General features: G+C 49.3%; 1 protein-coding gene across 21 annotated transcripts in view; it reads left to right on the top strand.

The window, feature by feature from the left end:
- The window catches only part of Pax5 (paired box 5), a 186,351-nt gene that overhangs the window by 105,744 nt on the left and 60,386 nt on the right, over positions 1-20,221 (top strand). For 18 of the 21 annotated variants that reach the window (XR_015619979.1, XM_087550503.1, XM_087550502.1 and 15 more), the window contains one exon: positions 289-418. Coding sequence is in view for 17 of the 21 variants with exons in the window: in XM_087550503.1 (XP_087406629.1) it covers positions 289-418 (130 nt within the window). In the remaining 4 variants the exon portion in view is untranslated. Of the gene's footprint in view, positions 1-288; positions 3,501-3,611; positions 3,804-3,874; positions 6,028-20,221 lie in introns of those variants that run through there. The other 3 variants (XR_015619980.1, XR_015619982.1, XR_015619981.1) reach the window with 1 other exon arrangement.

The following is a 20,221-nucleotide window of genomic DNA, read 5'->3' as shown; positions in this document are numbered from 1 at the left end:
TTGGCAAGTAGACTCTTCGTTCTGCCTTGCTTGCCTGATGCCCTCTGTGGCCTCTGGGGCTGAGCCGGGGAATCCGCACGTTCGATTTGGCCTCTTGTGGTGTTGTGTGGGCTCCTGCCCCTTTCCCACCCGGGAACAGTGGTCGGTTCTGGGAACATGTGCTGCTCCATTGAGCTGCATCTGCCCTTACAGCCCGGCTCTCCCAGAACCTCTGTGGACAGGTCACGGCCTTGCATCTGATCAGGGTGCCTCTGAGCTCCATGCTGAGATGTCCGCTTCCTCTTTCAGACCACAGAGTATTCAGCCATGGCTTCACTGGCTGGAAGCCTGGATGATATGAAAGCCAACTTGACAAGCCCCACCCCCGCTGACATCGGGAGCAGCGTTCCAGGCCCGCAGTCCTACCCCATTGTCACAGGTGAGCATACCTAGGTGGGGATTGGGGGTTTGTAGGGGATGGGGAGGGGAGGGGAGAGAGAGAGAGAGAGAGAGAGAGAGAGAGAGAGAGAGAGAGAGAGAGAGAGAGAGAGAATGAGAACATGTGTGTGAGTTAGGAAGCTGTTCTTGGTGCTTTTGGACATGCCTAGCTTCTGCTTTAATGGAGTTAGGTGACAGACTGCTAGGGACACAGTTTGCAGATCAGGTGACATGGCTGCACACTGTTTTGATGGAACTAAAGGAAAATAAGTACAGAGAAAAGACGGATCATACTGTCAGAGGGGGTCACTGTGGTGGAGCTTGGCGCTCCGAGGGCTCCTGAATCAGGAAAATCTGTCAGTTGGCATCAACTTCCAGGAGTAGAGGGACTCACCATTGGTGTTTCAGATTTCCAAGCAGAGGGTGGGGAGCGCTGGGTGTGTGTGCCAAGCAGCTGTCTTTCCTGGTAGCCGCCTCCATTAGCACCATCAGTGTAAAGATTAAGAGTACAGGACCTCCATGCGTTGAGCCCATGTATTAACCTGACTTCTAAGTTGTACATACCTACTGTCTTTTATTTATACCTAAGCTTCATGTTATTAACCTATAAATTAAAATGGAAAGTGGGACATTTGAATGATGACTTTTCCTCATAGTTTCATTCTTTGTTCCAAGTTGTAACAGTTTGGGTAACAGGAAGTGTAGCTTTGTTGAAGGACATGTGTCATAGTGGCAAGCTTTGGGGTTTCAAAAGACTGGACCATTTCTAGTGTCTCTGTCTCTATGCTTCCAACTTATAGAAGAAGATGTAAGGTCAACTTATGTTTGCTTTGTCATTATAGACTCTAACACTCTTAAAACATATTGTTCATATTAAAAACATTTCTTTAAATTTAAAAAAAAAAAAGAGTACAGGACCTCAGGCAGGTGGGGCAGCTCAGCAGCACTGCCCGGCATGTGCTGGGTCCGAGTTCAATCCCCAGGAAGGCCCCACTTGCTGCAGGGCTCCAACCTGTTGTGGGTCAGTCAAGCACCCTCCAGTGAGTTGTGTCAAAATCCCAGCTGTGGTTTTCTAATCCTTATGCTGGCAACAGCGGTGGTGGCTGTTGCACAGGGCTCTTGTGAGAATGACCAGGTTCCCACACATGAGGAACTTGGGCTCTTGCCTTGTATCAAATACGCATCCAGTAAATGTGTGTGCCGGTTGTGACTCCTCAGAATCTCCTCACACTGGTCACTACAGGACTTGCTATGGCAGGAAGATCCCCTTCTCTGGCCCTAGAGCTGTCCCTGCAGCCAGTTCTGGGAGGGTGCCTCACTCAGGAGGCAGGAGGGTCTCCAGAATATGAAATGCGCAGACAGTTGGGGGCGCTGGGCTATACTCAGACTAGATCTTGGGATCCTGCCAGAGATGGCAAGGTGTCCCTGTTGGCTGACAGACACAACCTGAAGGTATAGGCAGAACCAGGAAATTCGCTTGTGTTAGAGTTTGCTGAGGAGGCTTGAATGAGGCAAGATCTGAGGCCCAGAGGTCCCTTGGCACTGGGCGCAGGATAAAAGCAACTGAACTCTGTAGATCTGGGTACCACGTGAGGGTCAGACAAAGCAAGAGCGACTTGGTCCCTGATGCATCTAAGTTGGGGCATAGCCTACAGCCCTCTGAGACTCAGGGAGGAGGTGTGAGAAAGGAGTGCCAGACAGTGAGCTCAAGCTCACAGTAAAATCCAGCCAGTGGTGTTTCCTGAGGCCCCCTGCAGGGTTAATGGGGGTTGGTGTGGGAGGGACCTCAGTGACAGTATTCCCATTACACAGGTGCGGAAGCCAAGCTCAGATGTGCCCACTCTTTGGAGTAAGGGCTGAGTTAGAGCCACCTTTAGTTTTCTAGAACCCTTGCCCTTGTTCTCAGGGACCCACAGACAACTGAGGAGGTACAGGCAGGGAAGGGGAGCTAGCCTGGGTCCACTCAGCTTCATGGCCTCAGTCCCTTCACTGAGCCTCAGGCCCTCTGCTGGGCAGCTCAGGGGACACTGAGAGGTGGCTACTGTTAGCTTCATCTCCATTGCATAAGTGAAGAGACAGCCTTACAGTGACAGAACACGCTGCCTGAGGCAACAAGTGGCTGTGCCACACTCCAACAAGGCCTGTGTGCTGTCACTGTACCATGAAGACAGCCAGGGGCCCGTCCAGGCCTGAGACATCCTTGTTGTTCGCCTTCGGATGCTCTTCCACCCATGAGATGTCTCTGATCTCCCAGAGTCTTTGTGATACTCAAATGAGATCTGGGAGGAGACAACACTGTAGAGAGAACGTTTGGGGCAGGATTTAGGAAGTGGGTTTGGGCACCTGCTCATTTAGGTGATTAATAGTTCAGTGAACACCAAGGCTAAATCTTGTCTGTGGGAATGGGAAGCAGGCTCCCTAACCAAGGCTAACTTAGCCTTTAGGTAAATCTAACTGGACTTCATGGGGCTTGTAGAAAACATGAGCCAATGCTTAAAAACAAAACGAAACGAAACAAAATCCTAGCTTTCTGACTTCTCAGAAACTTAGCAGAGCTGGTCCTTTTGGGTTGTGGTGCCACAGGTTGTGACAGATTGGGGTTCACTGGCAACCACCCCTCCAGATAGGCTTCCGTGGTCCACAGCAAAGACCACCTCATTCACATTAGAAGTCACGCGTGGAAAGGATTGTGCATTGTTCCCAGATCCAGAGCTGCAGCTGGAAAGACCAGCTGGGTGCTACAGGAGCGTGAAGATCTGCATGGGGCCACACAGATGGGTTTTCAGATAAACCCTGGAGGAAAGATTAGCTGGGATCAATTTGGATTTCTTCGTTTGAAAGTTGTATTACACACAGGAAAGGAGGAAAAACAACCCTGACCAACAGGGCTGTGCTTAGTCCTGAAGCATCAGGCACATTCTAGAGCTCGCTGTGGCAGTGCACACATGATCCCGGAGCAGGAGGCTGAGCCGGAGAATTGGGAGGCTAGCCTGGTCTACATAGTAAGGCCCACTTTCAAAACACCTCCCCCATACACACACGCCATTCAAAACGGAAGGAATATTCTGTCAGCCTAGTCGTTAGCTTTCTTTTTTTTTTTTTTTGGTTCTTTTTTTCGGAGCTGGGGACCGAACCCAGGGCCTTGCGCTTCCTAGGTAAGCGCTCTACCACTGAGCTAAATCCCCAGCCCCTAGCTTTCTTATAAATCAACAATAATCAGCACAATGGAAGGTCAAGACCTTCAACAACAATATAACAATACCAGAGGATAAACTTAGACCCACAGTAAGTGACACAAGAGAATAATGGGGCGGAGTTTATTCCTAGACTATCAGAAAGATGGCTGTCTGCTCCCCAAGTAACCTCTTACCTTAAAGCAATCCCAAGTAAGACACCAACAGACTTTAAGAAAAATTACCAAAATGCTGCTAAATGCTGGATAAATATTCAAGGATAGCTGGAGATGTTCTAAAATAAAGAGTTAAGCAAAGCTTCTAGGATATTCCAAAATATATGACCAAGGGCAAGATGACTCAGCCGGTCCAATAAAGCGTTTGTGCCAAGCCTGACCCCCCCCCTCTCTCTCTCTCTCACACACACACACACACACACACACACACACACACAAGTTAAATGTAATAAAACTTTAAATAAAATAAAAGCATGTGATAAGTCTATGGTAACCACAACTATTGTAGAAGCTGAGGTTTCAGACACATGGCCAAGGTGGACAGTGTAGAATTAGATCCAGATATATGCGGTCAGACCCTGCTTCATTGTCTCTATCGAAACAAATGGGTTGTGAGGTAGCAGATATGCTAATTAGCCAGATTTAGTCATGACGCATTGTAATTTATATCAAAATATCACAATACACCTCATTAAAAACAAATCATTTAAAACAATTTCCCACTTAGTCAAGACTTTAAAAAATAAAGCCATAATAAACCAGGACAAAAAAAGAGGAAAAATTCTAATTCTAGAGTAGAAAAGGCCTTTAAAATGTTTCAAATACAAATTATTGAAAAGAAATGTTAAAATGTAAATATTTTTCTATGTAAAAACATCCAAAGACAAAAGGCAAAACGAGGGTGGGAGTGTAACATAGATGGTAAATATTAATTTGTTTAATATATAAGGAGATTTTGTGTACACACGAAATATTGCTAGGCACTATTTTTATGTGTATGTGTGTGCCTGCTTATCTGTATTGTACCATGTGTGCAGGCGCCCAAAGAGGCCAGAAGAGGGCGTGAGACCTCCTGGAACTGAAGTTACAGGTTATTGTGAACTGCCTGACCTGGGTTCTGGGAGCCAGATCTGGGCTGTCTGTAAAAGCAACGAGTGCCCTTAACTGTTGAGCCATCTCTCCAGCTCCTATATAAAGGACTTTAAAAACAAATAAAACGTTAAGAGCATACTCTTGCAGAAGACCTGAGTTTGGTTCCTAGCACCCACAACAGGCGGCTTACAACCATCTGTAACTCCAACTCCAAATCTGACACTTCTGACCTCTGCAGGCACTTCACTTGTGTATGCACACCCTGCGCAGACACACACAACTAGAAATAATAAAATAGGTATTTTAAAACTTAATAAGAAAAATGGTCTGTAGGAAAACTAGGCAATTACAGGGAGTTTATTGGGAAAACTGCAGTACCTCAAGGATGTATGGGGAGATGTACCCCTCCCCCTTGTTACCACAAAGCTGCAAATTAAAACAACCGTGAGACGCTGGGTCTGAGACCATGGGTTCTATATTAAGGCTTGGTGTTGGAAACGGCACAGGAACAATATTTTCATGAATTGCTATTGGAATATAAATTTATGTGATTCCCTTTGGAGGAAAACTTGGCAATGTCTTTCAAGGCTTTAAATACATTGGAGTTTACCCACTGACTCAGAAGTTCTGTGTACATGTTAGGGAGCTTACTCTACAGGCCTGCAGTGATGACTTTGCCTGTCATTTGCAAACAAACAGAACCAGGGCAGACCCTACATGGAAACCAGCTAAGCTAGTTAGGGTGCTTTCTCACAGGCAATACAATGCTACCATGATAGTCAAAAGGCTGGAGAGAGGGTATGGCTCAGCGGTTAAGAGTGCTTGCTGTCCTCTCAGAAGGTCTGGCTTCTGTTCTCAGCACTCAGACCAGTGGCTCACAACCTCCTGACACTGAGACTGCAGTACAGGAAACCCATAGTTTTTTCCTGGCCTCTGTGGACACACACACACACACACACACACACACACACACACACACACACACCACTCATACACACATACATACACATGCACACACAGTTCACACACATGCTCACACACATGCTCACACACATGCTCACACACATGCTCACACACAGAGCTAGGATTGGAGAGATGGTTCTGTAGGTAAGAGCACTTGCTATTCTTGCGGAAGACTCGGTTCCAGAACCACAGCTCACAGCTGCCTGTAACTCCAGGATCCTCTTCTGGCCTACAAATGCACCTGCATGAACACGGTACACATAGAGACAAACAGGCATACACACATACACAAGTGATAAAAAAAAAATCTTTGTTTTTTTTTAAGGAGTACTAACATGAATGTCAGACAAGACATATATTTGGTTAAAAAAATTTTAGAAGAACAAAATATGATCACACTTATAAAAATTTAATGCAGTATTTTTAAAAGTATAAAGCATAACACAGTTAGAAAACTATATTGTCATTAGTTGGCCCACCGCCATTGAACTAACACAGTAGACAGTCGCATGCACGCACGTACCCTGTAAGGCAGATGCGTGTGCATGAACGTTTACTGGGAGGCCTCTGCACCCCTTATTCCTCCTCCTTATGGGTTACTGAATTCCTGTGCTATTACAGTGGGTTTTCCATTTTGTCCCCTCCAGAGTCTTTGGGTTAGCCAGTGTTTGGGCACATACACACCACTTACATTCTTGATGCCTGTTTACAGAGAATGTAACCTGCTGTCTCGGTTATAATAAGACATCATGACCAAGGCAACGTATTAAAGAAGTTTTCAACGGAGTTCATAATTCCATGAGCTTCATGGTGGGGAGCCTGAAACAGGCAGGCAGGGAGGTAGACAGGGCACTGAAGCAGTAGCTGAGAGCTCACATCCTGGCCCACAAGCCTGAGGCAGAGAAACAGAAGTTGGGAATGACATGGGCTTTTGAAACCTCAATGTCACCCCTGGCGGCACACCTCTTCCAAGGCCACACCCCCAATCCTTCCCAAACAGTTCCACCAACATTCAAACGTGTGAGCCCATGGGGGCCATTACCAACCAAACCACCATGCCTGAATTCACATCTATTCTTACACTAAATCAAAACAATACAATGCCTGAACTATGAGGCGACGATGTGCATTTGCTGGGTATATATATTCTGAAAGTCCACAATGCAGGGCAGAGTGGTGATCCAGGACTTTCTCCATGCACAGAACACGTGTATGAAGGGCTGTGGACGGGGGACTCATGTAGGCTCATCCTGACATTATGGTGTACCAGCAGGTTGAGGAACTCTTGGCACAGCTCCAAGTGAAACGCAGTAGCTGGGGTCCTAGAAAAGTCGATGTGAGTGGAGACGGGGAGACCACAGGTTCACATTTAAGTTAAAATGAAGTTCAGTTCCAAATGACTATAAACAGATTTCACCTACTTGAATGTTTTGTGGCAATAGCCAAGGAAAAAGAAATTTGGTCTGTTTGTCTGTCAGTCAGCAATGGCCCTCATCATTGAAAACCCCAAAGCGTTCACTGTTGGGCTCAGTCTCCTCATTTACTTCAGCCTGTGTTAGTAGCTGCCTGGGGAAGCTTAGAAGTTTTGGGCAGTGGAGAGGGGGTATCTGACAGCCACTTTGGTCCCTCTTTCCGGGCCACAAAAAATGGAGGAGGGGTCCCTGAGCTACCCTCTCCTTGCTCTCACACACCGGGCAGCCCAAGAAAAGTCTCGTTAGAGAGTTTCTCTGCACCGTTTATATGCTGCATTAAATATTAAGCTAAACCCTGCTCTGCCCACCAGGGCCACGCTTCAGAAACCGCTCACCATTTGCAAATTTGGTGACATGGCCGCAGGTCCCTGCACTGTCAGCAGTTTGGGCCTGTCCTGATTGGGACTAATTATCTGCAGGTGTGTCCTTGGGCCACGGGCCTGCTGATGGGGCAGCTACCGGGTTTGCCTATAAGAGAGGGTGGCAGGTGAGGCAGTGCTAGGCTCCCAGCTTCTGCCTGCCTCCCCACTGGTCAAAGAGCTGACAGTCTTGTCCCCAGCTGAGCCCACCTGACCTTTTTGCCTTTCAGAACAAAGGAGTTAGGCCAACATATGCCCTTGTGGTCTCTTCCCTGGGGACCACAGCTTTGCATCAGCAGATTGGAATGTCAGGACACCAAGGAGGGTCTCTTTGGCCCAACAAGTGTGGGAGGCTCTTTGTGGTAGCAGCCGGGCACTGGGCCCTGAGGCTTCTCTGGCGTTTCTCCCTCCAACCCACAGAGGCCATTCTGTAGCACAGCAGGTGAGATCCACTAAGGCCGAGAGAGTCCACAGCTCTGCCCGCTACATTCAGTGTTTGGAGCCTCAGTACCCCAAACATAGCCCCTAAGAAAGCACACTCCTGCCCTTTGGATCTGAGAAGAAGCTAGAGGACAGGGGGATGAGCACTGGGGCAGGAGACAGAGGGGTGGGGTTAAGTCTGGACTTTGCCACTTACCTGCTCTTATTTTTGGGACAAATTCTGTGTCTTCTTTAAGCCTCAGTATTTCTAGTTATGAAATGGGAGAATGGCCACTTCTGCTGACTGCCTTGGATGTTTGGGTTCTGTTATGTTTTTAATTTCTGGTTTGTAATGCTGACGATCCCAGCATGACCCACTACACACAGGGCAAGGGCTCTGGGTGGTGGAACTGTATTGGTATTTTGCATTTTGTGAGGATCGAGTGAGTGGTCCCTGCGTAGTGCTAGCCATGTTTCTTAATCCATACCTTGGTTCTTGAACAAATGAGTCTTTAACTCTGTCCTTCGTGTATACATACCGTGGAGACTCTCCCAGTGCCAGTTCTCCGTGGGTGGAGAGTAGGGAGGCAGACTCCTCTGGGGACTCTCAAAGGGTCCTTATCCTGCCTGTGTAAGTTGACAGAAAGAGGGTCAGGACATCTGCTGTCAGGGTATCTGGCCGAGGGGTGGTGGGGGCAGGTGCCTGAGCAATCAGGGATGTTTTTGTGTATGTGCGTGTTGTAATTCTCTATGCGTGTATGTCCACCTGGGTGTGTACACATGTGCATTCTGACACATGTGTGTTCATAAGTGTAGAGGCAGTAAGTTAGTGTATGTCCTCATGGGTGTGTACACATGTACACACATATGTGACACATGTGTGTTCATAAGTGTAGAGGAAGTAAGTTATTGTATGTCCACCTGGGTGTGTACACATGTGCATTCTGACACATGTGTGTTCATAAGTGTAGAGGCAGTAAGTTAGTGTATGTCCTCATGGGTGTGTACGTATGTGCACACATGTGACACACATGTGTTCGTAAGTGTAGAGGCCCATAAGTTAGTGTTGAATCTTTCTTGATCCTTCCCCACCTTATTTTTGAGCTAGAACTTGGAGCTGTGCCTGGAGGTCACCCCACTCAGCTGTGCTGGGATCTGTTTGTTTTGCCTCGTGGCACAGGGATCACGAATGAACGCGATCCTCCTTCTAAACATGGGTATTGGGGGTGAGCGTGGGTGCCCAAGCTTGTGCAGCAAGCACTTGCCACCTGAGCCATCTCCCAAGTTCCAGAGAAACACTAAAAACTCTCTACTGGTTTTGGTCAGTGAACCCAGGGACTTGGGCCTGTAGGGCAGTGTCCAGAGGTGGGAGGCAGTTCAAGGCCCCTGGTGGGGGGACCTCCTTATCCTGAGTGGCACTGCAGCTTTTCTAAGGAGGTCCTGTGCTCAGACGTTCTCCGCTTCCCACTCAAGCTTCCTCTGGCCGGCCGCCAGGCAGCTCTGAACAGCCGATCGTTCACCCTTCCACAGGGAACGCCTCCTTTGACCCACTTTTGATGAGACTCCTGGAGGCTCATCAGACACAGCTAAATACCTCTTCCCTCAGAGTGGAGTCATAATGAATGAGCAGGACTCTGAGAAGTGTCTGTGTACCCAGGCTGCTGAAAGGTGCTGGGGGAAATGCCAAGAAAAGCTATGACACAATAGGGTGAGCTGAGATCCAGGCAGGGTTGGGCCACCAGCTCCCTGTGGAAAGCACTGGGCTGTTGAAGTTACCTCATGTATTGGGAAGAAGAGGTCATATCAATAGCAAGTCACTCCACGGGACCCCTGGGGACAGTCTCTTCCCTCACTGGGTGTGCCAGTGTTAGGGTGTGTGTGAGGGGCAAGTTTACAGTTGATGCAGAATGAACTCGCTGTGGTCTCATCATGCCAGGAGCTCTAACATACACACACACACACACACACACACACACACACACACACACAGCACTCATGGGAAGCACAGAGAACAATCTGTGGCGTGAGCTCTTGCCTTCCACCTCAACAAAGGTTCCAGGGATTGAATTCAGGTTACATGGCAAGAGCCACTGAACGGCCTCCAAGCCTCCATTTACATTCTTAAGCTTTTGAATGTTGTCTACTTGGCAACTACCAAAACAATTTAAAAGTGGCCTTTTAAAAATCAGAGGGTTTGATCTAGAGATGAAAACACCCCTCTTGAAGGCGTGGTGGGCTTGCTCCTCTAGGATCAACATAAGGAACTTGAGAAGAGGTGGCCCCTTACCCGCCTAGCTCTCAGGTTCACCGGGCTTGCTGCCCACCACCCCCAGCAATTGGGTTTCCAGCCCTGCCTGCTTCCACTGCTCCATTCTTTCCATTCCCTTAATAACTTGCAGAGCGCCCTCCCCCTGTCAGGAGACCTTTGCAATAGCAGTGAACTCTTTCTGGACACTACCAACCAGCCAATGAGGAGACTAGATTGCTGCATGCGAAAGTTCAACCCCTGGGATGGGTAATGCTCCTCTCTCCCCGAGGTTCGGGGTGATTTGCCTTCCAGAATGATTTGGGGCAAATTCAATGGGATTCAAACTATTTGTCTCCACATTAGTAAGGATACCCACAGCAGTCGGTGCTTGGATTCCTAGCATCCCAGAAGTTGGGAATCTTAGTATTTGTCAGACCACACTGAGGCTCAGAGAGGCCAGAGGTCGGATGGCTGGAAGCCCAAGTGAAGCGCACGTAGCCCTATAATTAACGTGCACATTGAAGAATGGGTGCCGTGCTCTCGGGCTGGCCCCGCGTTCCCAAGAACTATTTGTTGAATAAATGAATTGATATTTGTGTAAAGTGTGGTGTCAATTAAGAAAAATAATTTCATCCGAAGGTGCTCGACTCGTTTCTGACCTTGTATTCTGTAGGATAAAAATAAACGGAGCCGGATGGCCCTCCTGGTATTGCACTCAGAGATTTTTCACACTTGCAGGCAGCTTGGAAGCCGACCTTTCCAAATAGCCTTCCAGCGGGTCTCTGGGCCTCCACCTTCCCATTCCACCTTGCTGTGACCCATCCTCCTAAAATAGTGATTTCATTAGCTGGCTCTCCTGGCCGGAGAGAGCCCAGCCCTTCCCACTGTCTGGAGGGCAGAAAGAAGCTCCTGACTACTTTGTAGAGGTTCTGCCAGGTATCATTCAGGCACACACTCATTCATTCCTCTTTCCATCAGGACTGGACTCTTCTTGTGTGTTGGCTTGCATTGGACAAGAGGGTCCTGGGCTTCCTTCTGTCCACACACTCAGGCAGAGGAGGGATGCAAACATGGAAACCTGTACAAGGCAAAAGAGAGCAAAGAGAGAGTCAGGATCCTGGGAGACATGATGTGCATACGGGCGAAGAGCAGGGAGTTAGTGTGGCTTCTCTTCCGCCAGGAATTTGAGGGAAGGTTCCACGGGGAGCCAGTGTGTAAGGGAAGCCATGTTTCTCTGTTTTTGAGGTTGCTTTAATCTTTCATCACATCTGTCTGTCTGTCTGTCTGTCTGTCTGTCTACAGGTCTTGTTATATAGCCCCAACTAGTCTAGAACTTACTATGTAGAATAGGATGGCCTTAAATTAGAGAGTAGGCAATTCTGCCTTTGTCTACTGAGTGCTAGAACCCCATGCAGTGCCCAGGGCAGTGCACCCATGCTCTACTCACCATCTCTTAAAAGTTCAGAGGTCTTGTTTGTTTAGTTTGTTGTTGTTGTTGTTGTTGTTATTGTTATTGTTTGGCTTTTTAAGACAGTGTTTTTCTGTGTAGCCCTGGCTGCCCTGGAACTTGCTCTGTAAATCAGACTGGCCTTGAACTCAGAGATCCGCCTGCCTCTGCTTCCTGGGAGCTGGACTTAAAGATGTGAGCCACCACAGCCAGCTAAAAGTTCGTTTTTAAAGCCAGGCATTAATTAAAGTGCACACCTTAATCCCGGCACTTGGGGTGCAGAGCAGGCAGATCTCTGTGAGTTCGAGGCCAGCCTGGTCTACATATCAAGTCCCAGGACAATCAGAGCAGCACAGAGAGACCCTGTATCAAGAAACAGTTTCTTTTGAACCACAAAGAATCCAAGCTCATTGTAAAGGTAATTCCAGAGACGGAGACATATATGCCTAAGGCAGCTTGTGACCGTGTTCCTGCACGTCATTCCTGACCCGTTTTAGAATGCAGGTGTTAGCAGAGTTACTGGTGTGGTTATGTGTCTTATCTATGCATCTAAACGCACACCACATTACATGCATACGGCTGATTACCTATAATTGCCTTTATACTCTGTGTAATGTTAGCTTTTTAAATTCTTTACTTCATACTTTTATGGGGCCCTAACCCATCAGTGAGTGGAGAACTCTCCTCGCTAACGATGTGGACAAATCATTGTGGATTTTTCTCCAGCAAGACAGTGGTCATGGCCCATATCTTCAGGGAACACCGGATAGATGGCTCTCGGTGATTGAGGCAAGAGGACAGTGGGCAATCTTGTCATCCTTAGCTGGCCCAGGGCTGTGGGGTCTGGTTACTGCCTTCACACTGACTTAGTACTGTGAGGTGAGGATGTGAAGTTGTCAGAAGCATGGGGAAGCCACAGTGGAGACTGCTTTAGATTGGTCCCTGGGAGAGCAACTTTAATATTTTTTTTCAGTTTGATAGTTTTTGTCCCTGCAGGTATTTTGCCTGTGTGTATGTCTGTGTACCACATGCATGTCTGGTGCCCATGGAGGCCAGAAGAGGGCATCTGATTCTCTGAAACTGGGGTTATGATAGTTGTGAGCCAACATGTGAGTGCTGAGAATTGAACCTGTGTCCTCTGGAAGAGCAGCCAATGTTCCCACCACTCAGCTATCCCTCCAGTCCCCAGGAGTTTAACACTGAGTTCTTGAAAACTGAACAGGCTGTCTCTGAAGCAAGCCACACACATGTGCTTTGGGTCTCCAGACCCTTTATCCTTTGAAATATTATTTTTATCCTACTAAAAGTTCAGGAGTGTGTCTGTGTCCCCTCATCTAGAAGCAGAACAGGTTTCGTCCCACCCCACCCGCAGGCCCCAGCCATCCTGTACAGGACTCTGAGCAGAGCCTTCTGTGTCCTGGGGCACAGCCAGGCTGAGAGCTGAGCACACTGCATGGGGCCCATAGAGACTCTAGAGCAGTCACCCGACTTTGGCTTGCAGCTCGGTAACTCAGGATTGGGTGGCCTCTGTTTCCCGGCTGTTTGTGTGTAAGCCGCAGTTCCCTCTAGGCATGAGGATAGGACCTTGTTACATGACTAAAACACCAGCGGAAAGAAGTCAAGGGAGGAAATATGCATTTCTGCCCATGGTTTCAGAGGTGTCCCTCAATCATGTGGAGAGAGCGTGGCTGAGAAGAGCAGGTCTCACCATGGCAACCAGGAAGCAGAGAAAAGCAATGCATGGTGAAGACAAGGCAAGACACACCCCAAGAACTCAGGGGCCACACAGTATACCACGAGGCTCCTCTCCTCCTTTCTCTGCCTCCCAGTAATGCTATCACTTATGAATTCATCCATAGATTCATCTGATTTTTAGGCCAGAGCCCTCAGGAGCTAATTTTCTCTGGAAACGCCATCGTAGATGCCCTCGGAGGAGGCCTTTACTGATATCCTAGGTATTTCTCAATACAAACAAGTGGATAATTATGGGATTATCACGTGATTAAATGAGTTAATACTGAAGGACATGGCACTCCCTCCTGGGATAGTTGAGTGTTGCTTTGAAAATCTAGAATACGGGAAACAGCCCAGCCCATGGCAGAGTGGGACTTTGAGGTCTTCAAACAAAGGGATGCTGTGTGGAACCAGTGACACTCCTGCGGCTTGTATCACAGCTTCTCATTATGGCCGTAACATAATACCTCAGTCTCCGTGGTTAAAACTGGAAGTCTGGATCCAGGCCTGTCTGTCTGTCTTCTTCCGGTTGCCAACAGTAGAGACTTTGCTTCTGCTGGGCTCCTGACTAGGGTCTTCTGTTGGTTGCCCAGCAGTGGTAGGGACCAGCGGCGATAGGCACATCAGATCCTCAGGCTAGGCCTGCCAGAACTCCTATGAACTCTGAGAAGGCTTCACCCCTGAACATCACTTTTTCATGTCTTTGAAATGAGAGTCACAATCCCAGCTCATTTCACTGTAGGACCCTAGTGAAGTGTCCCTGGAAGAGAAGGCAGATATCCCACAAGCCATGCCTTTTCTGACCAATCCACAGAGAGCCTGTCACCCTGCCAGCACCTGATGCTCCAGGCTCCACCCCTAGAGGGAATGTAAAATCCGGTCCCGAGCTTTGCCTGTTAAATGCACCCACCCTGGGGCCTAGGAACCAGCTGACTCTCCCCATGTTCCTTCAGCACGGATCTTCTGGGAGAGCCCCCCCCCGCAAAGTGTTAATTTTCCCAAGAAGCCCCCTCCACCCAACTACCTAATCTTGAAGTGATGCCCCTGATCTGGGCCCTGAGCCGGGCCACCTTTATGGCGACATCCTTTCTACCCTCCATTCATAATTCTGTGAGTCCTGCTTAACCTCCCGTGAGACTCCACACCCTCTCCAATTCCTCCAGGGCAGCCTGAGATACAGTAGGGCCTCGGGAAGTGGAAGACAAGGGGGTAGATGAGCTCTTATGATTGGTTGTTACTAATCACCCCTCGCCCCACCCCTCTAGGTCACTGTCAAGGTTATTGATACGATTCACACACTCACATGCATATCTTCGGTGAGCAAAGAGGCACATTTGATTTTTAAGATATTATCATAATTATTATTTCTTCCCCAATCCATTGGCTTCTACTATCTGCTGCTTCCACCCCACCCCCCAGCTGCCAGTGTTCCAAGCTCAGAAAAAAAGCCTCTCTAATTTATCTCTATTAACTTTTATTTTCATTATCTGTGGCTGTAGGACTGCTACACTCCGAGAATGTCTATGAAGGCTTGGGGAGGCCGCCGTCAGCCTGAGTCTTAGGGGTGCCTTCTGTTTGCTGGCTCAGCCTATCCCGAGAAATGTCTTCTTTTCCGGACTCACTAATCTCATTCTATACCTTTATTGTGCCACATCCTGGACGGTGTCACTTGCCCGCCTGGAGGGAGTTAGTAATCTATGTGGACTCAGAGCAAGGCCTTTTCCCAGAGAGCTGGCACAATTTTGAACAGCCAGAAGCGTGCCCAAGCTAGGGACCAGTCAAGCTAGAGCCACCCCTTCGGGAAAACACACACTTGCCTCTGATGTGCTTTGTGCCAGGCTGGCATGGCTCTAAGTCGTTTGGTTTGTGCTAACCTGTCCGGTGTGCATGATGACTCTAGAAAGGAGTCGTTCTCAGTGTCTCCATTTTCCTGTGTGATGATAGCAGGCCCAGGGGGAGGTGCATAGGACCTTGCTCGATGTTGCGCAGCTTGTAAGCGGTGGAGCAAGGCTCCAAACGCAGGCAGTGAAGCTGCAGACACACAAGCTGATGGCAGCCTGTCCTTCTATGGTAGGAAACCATTTTTGCTATTTTCCTCATCCTTGTAGCAAAACACCTGAACAGAGTAACTGAGGGGAGGCGAGGCTTGCATTGGCTCACTATCTCGGGAAGATTTCAATCTGTGACTTGTGAGGAAGGCATGCGGAATGTGTGGCTGGCGGGAGGAGGGGATGGGACTCGTGGGTGGACCCTCCTGAGATCCTGGTGAGCTACTTCCGTCACCAGCCAAGCCCCACCTTCTACAGCCAGGGCTGGACCTGAGCATGCAAAACATGGTCCTGATGAAGAACATTTCAGAGCCATAACAAGCTTGGGTCCTCTGCATTCTAGCCTTGGGGGAGCAGTGTTCAATGCAGGGTTTCTTTGTGTAACCTTGGCTGTCCTGTAACTCGCTCTGTAGACCAGGCTGGCCTTGAAGCCAGAGATCTACCTGCCTCTGCCTCCCTAGAGCAGGGATTTAAAGTGTAAGCCACTCTACCCTGAATCCCTAGCTTCTAGCATGTTCTTACCTAGGCCAGACCATCTAGAGAAGTCTGGCAATTTCAGGATGCTTAGTTGAGCCCCTGGAGGGCTTCCCAAACTATAGTCTATCATCCAGTATGGGGAACCCAGACTAACAAAGCCCAAACTTTTTTGTTTTGTTTTGTTTTGATGGGGAAAAAAGCAAGAGAGAAATAATCGTCACTCTTCTGCCAAAGGGGATCATGACTTCAGGTCAAGCTCTCTTCAGTTGGGTCCTTAGCTTCTCGTCTTTGAGATGAGAGGATCTGCTCCCTTTGCCTGGATTGGCTGCGGGCTGAGAGGATAAAGGTGGTCAAGTGCAGGAGCAGCCTGTGAGGGGTAGAAAACCCCAACTGGCTGCCCTGAGAAGGATGGTGGGAGGATGAGGAGGTGGGATGGGTAGGATGGCCCACCTCACTGCCCGAAGCCTTCAAAGTCTTAGCCTCCCATCTCTGCGTGATCAAAGTGATTGCATTTGGGGATAGTGTGGAAGCATAAGGCCAAGAGAGGATGAGGAGTGGCTAAGGGTGCACTAAAGGCTGCAGGCAGTGATCCCACCAGCTGGATGGACCACGAATGTTGTAGCATCCTTTACTGCTGGGGACGCCAGCCCCGGCCTTGCTGACGGGAGCAGCCTTGATGGGGATAGCTAGTGTGGGGCTAGGTCACGACAAGGTTCCAGTGAGCTCATTGGTTCAAAATCTCTCTGGATAGAGTAGGAGGCTCCCGTAGGAATCACCCACAAGGCTCTGGCTTCCCCGTTGTGCTTCCCCATTCTCCAGAACTCCAGAACTTGGGGCCCTGTTTCAGCTGCTCCCACATTATGTTCCAGGAGTGGGGCTTGAGAGTCCCCAGGGCAGATACAAGGGGCGAGCCTCTCTGTGACTGGGGCTCACCTGCAACAGAAAGTGACCGGCCGGCCATGGCGCCCTCTCGGGTGAATCCCTTCTTTGACCTTTGTAATTACTCCTGTTCAACCTCCCCTCGTGTTTTTCCCTCCCAGCTTTGAGGTGCTCAACTCCTGCACCCTCTCCAGGGTATTAAAGATGTGAGTGAAATTGATGACCAGGATGTCTCGGGTCTTTATGATGATGAATGGCTTTCACTGCCAAAGCTTTTATTGTCTGTGATTTGGGGAGAAGGAGAACTGATATATCAAGGCTGCCTGTCACACCATTTAATACAGTTATAAATCCTGACGTCACTAACTGGTGGTCAGAAGCTGGAGAATTCCGCCGGCCTCTGCTTTGCAGAGCTTTATGGATTTTCTCCCCCTCTCTCTTGCCCCTGTCTTTGCTTGACTGTCACAACTGTGTTGTGGGGGATGGGCACAGTGAGGTGTTGATTTTAAATATCCCAGGGACGCTCTAGTTTAGGGAGGAAATGGGTCTCCCTCACCGTTGGTCTCAGAGAGGCCAATGAAAAGCCTTGGGTTCTAAGAAGGGCAAGAAATCTCCTCACTGAGACAGACGCGCCTACTCTCTCACCTGTATACTGCCTATCACAGCTCTCCTGGTGATTTGACGTCTGCTACCTGCCAGAGCTCCTTGCATCCTAAGAAGGGTAGCAAGGAAAGAGTGGACTCTGGGCTTACAGAAGGAGAGAATGAGCCTCAGTTTACAGAAGGGGAAATTGAGGCTGAGAAGTGTTGGCTGTGGTGGGCCACACCAAGTGAATACCAAGGGACCTCCCCCGGGGTGAAGCCACAGAGTATCTTCATCAAGAGTTGGGGATACCTGCCTACCTGCCAGTCCTGGGGAGAATCCTTGACCCCTACCATCAAGATCCCGAGAAGGATTTTGAAGTTTTCTGGCCCCAGTTTTCACACCTAGAAATAAGAGCTCGCTCTCTCTTCATAGACTGTTAGAGAGGTCAAATGGGGTCATGCACGTATCCTTCCTAACAAGGCTCCCGGGACAGCAGAAGCAAACGCTTTGAAAGGTTGGAGGACAATGAGAGAGGCATGGGCTCACAGGAGCACTCAGAGGGCCACCTCTACCTCCCTGGCATTGTGTGGAGAGTGACCAGGGGAAGCTTCCTGTGGAGAGCTACACTGCCACCTTTAAAATGGCAGGAGGAACGTACACAGCAAAGAGATGAGCAGAGGGAGAGGAGGGACGGTCGGTCTCAGGGGCTCCCAAGGAGCTGGATCGGAAGCTGTCTCCAAGGCCTCTATGTAGCGAGTGGCATCCTATAGGAGTCTCTAGGGGGTCTTGGTGGAGGATGTACATGATGAGGATGAAACTTGATCTCTGACCAGCTGATAGAGGTTACAAACCCTCAAGAGAGAAAGGGTGAGGCCCTGGGCCAGACCACAAGCCTGTGGATAAAGGAGAAGTGAGGCTAGAACTGGCTGTAGCCCAGTGCAGGGAAAGAGGAGTGGCTGAAGTCAGGGTAGCTCCTGTTGGAGTCAGGAGACCAGGCAAATAATGAAGCTCAAAACGAAAGCCTCCTTCCCACAAGGGCACAAAGTCTCTGGCACTTCACCCGGGCTAGCCCCATGGAATGCTGGGAAAATGTTTTCTGAGCTAAGGGGCTCTGTGCTAAACGTAATACAGGCGCTCCCAGGGAACCGGTGACTAGGGTCCCGGGTGTGTTGAAGTCAGGCACGTGTGTTCTAGTGAACGGTTGTCCCATTAGTCTCACAAGTGCTGGGATGAGGACCCTGGGGAGGGGTCTGCCCAAGTGGAGGTGGCGAGGGCCATCGCAGAGTTTGCTGAGGCAGGGAGATGAAGTGAGGAAGAGCAAGCTGTCTGTGGTGTGGAGCAAGTACAGAACCTCAGTCAAAATGGTTGCAGGGAGGGCAGCAGAGGTCTGGATGTGAACTGGAGCCACAGACAGTCCAACTAAAGGAGCCTGGAGCTGGTAGGGGCACTTTCAGGGTGGACAGCAAGGGGAGCCTATGTTGTGGCTGGAATTGTCCATGATGATGTTCCCAGGCTGGACCCTCTCATCCAGGGGTGCCACCAGAGACCGCTGGGTGCTCTCATTATGCCTTTCATGTGCTGGGGCAGACAGGAGTCACAAGTAATGCCGGCTGCCTCCTGCTGGTGTGCGGAGCGCCAGGCAAACCACATGAGATCCCATCTCGAGCATAATGTGCAACCGAGGACAAAATTAGATTGAGAAGTAAATGGGGCCGAAAATTTCCAAAGCATTTCCCGTCAGGAAGCTGTGTGATTGCATGTTTTAATTCTCTGCATTTTGGTGGCAATGGCTGGAGAGAAAGGGGCTTGGGTGGGAGGAGACTTGGATTTCTGAGGCGCAAAAGCCAGAAGGGAGACGAAGAATGCCTGTTGTGCTTGAGGACAGAGACTCCGTTCTGTTCCTTTGGACCCGCAAACACCGACAAAGTGGGTATGATTTACTCTACTTTGGAGCCAAGGAAACTAGGAGAGGAAGCCGACTTGCCTGGGGCCACATAGACTGTGTGCAGGTAGCAGGATCGTCAGTCCCAGCATGGTGAGCTCTTAAAAACAAGGCGAATGCTGTACGGAGTGTCCCTCCCCTCTGACCCCAGCATTCGGGAGACTGAGAAAGAGGGATCTTAAGTTTGAAGTCATCCTGAACTAGGTAATAAATTCCAGGCCAGCCTGGACTACACAGCCAGGCTCTGTTACAAATGCCTAACCCTTGTCAAATAAAACCAAACTCATACTGACACAGCACTGGAGAACCTTCTTCCCCCTCACTCTCTGCACCCACTTTTCCTTCCTCCAGTTCCAAAGCCATGATATTCCAGAAGCAAAGCAAGGGCTCACTCACACTTGTGCATGTGTAGTGAGGCTTAGGGAGCTAAGGACATAGCTTGGTCAGGAAAGTGGTTGCTGTGCAAGGGCAAGGATCTGAGTTCTATCCCCGGCACAGGCATGAAGAGCCAGGAGGGTGGTGTATGCTTACAAGCCCAATGTTAGGGGGGAAGAGACAAATCCGCCTCTGATGCACACTGGCAGGTAAGGCCCCTGTGAGAGATTTTGTTTCAAATGGAAAAAGAAAACAGTGAGACCAGGGAGACAGGGAGATACTCAGCCAGCAAAGGTGCTTGCCACCCAGCCTGGCAGCCTGGCAGCCTGAGCCCAATCCCTGAGCCCTACATGGTAGAAAGGCCCAACTCCTGCAAGATGTCACTGACCCCCACAGTGCACTGTAGAGCACAAAAGCATGCATAAACACACGCACGCAGCACGCACGTACACACGCACATAATCTTAGGAGGAAAAGGTGGACAGGTTCTCCTGAGGAACAGCACCAGACTTTGGTCTCTGGCTTACACACAAACAAGCACATACCTATGCACACACACACACAAGGTCATGT

This window comes from Rattus norvegicus, chromosome 5 (assembly GCF_021556685.1).
Source record: "Rattus norvegicus strain SHRSP/BbbUtx chromosome 5, alternate assembly SHRSP_T2T, whole genome shotgun sequence".
Taxonomy (NCBI): Eukaryota; Metazoa; Chordata; class Mammalia; order Rodentia; family Muridae; genus Rattus; species Rattus norvegicus.
This window is presented reverse-complemented; position numbering and strand designations above follow the sequence as displayed.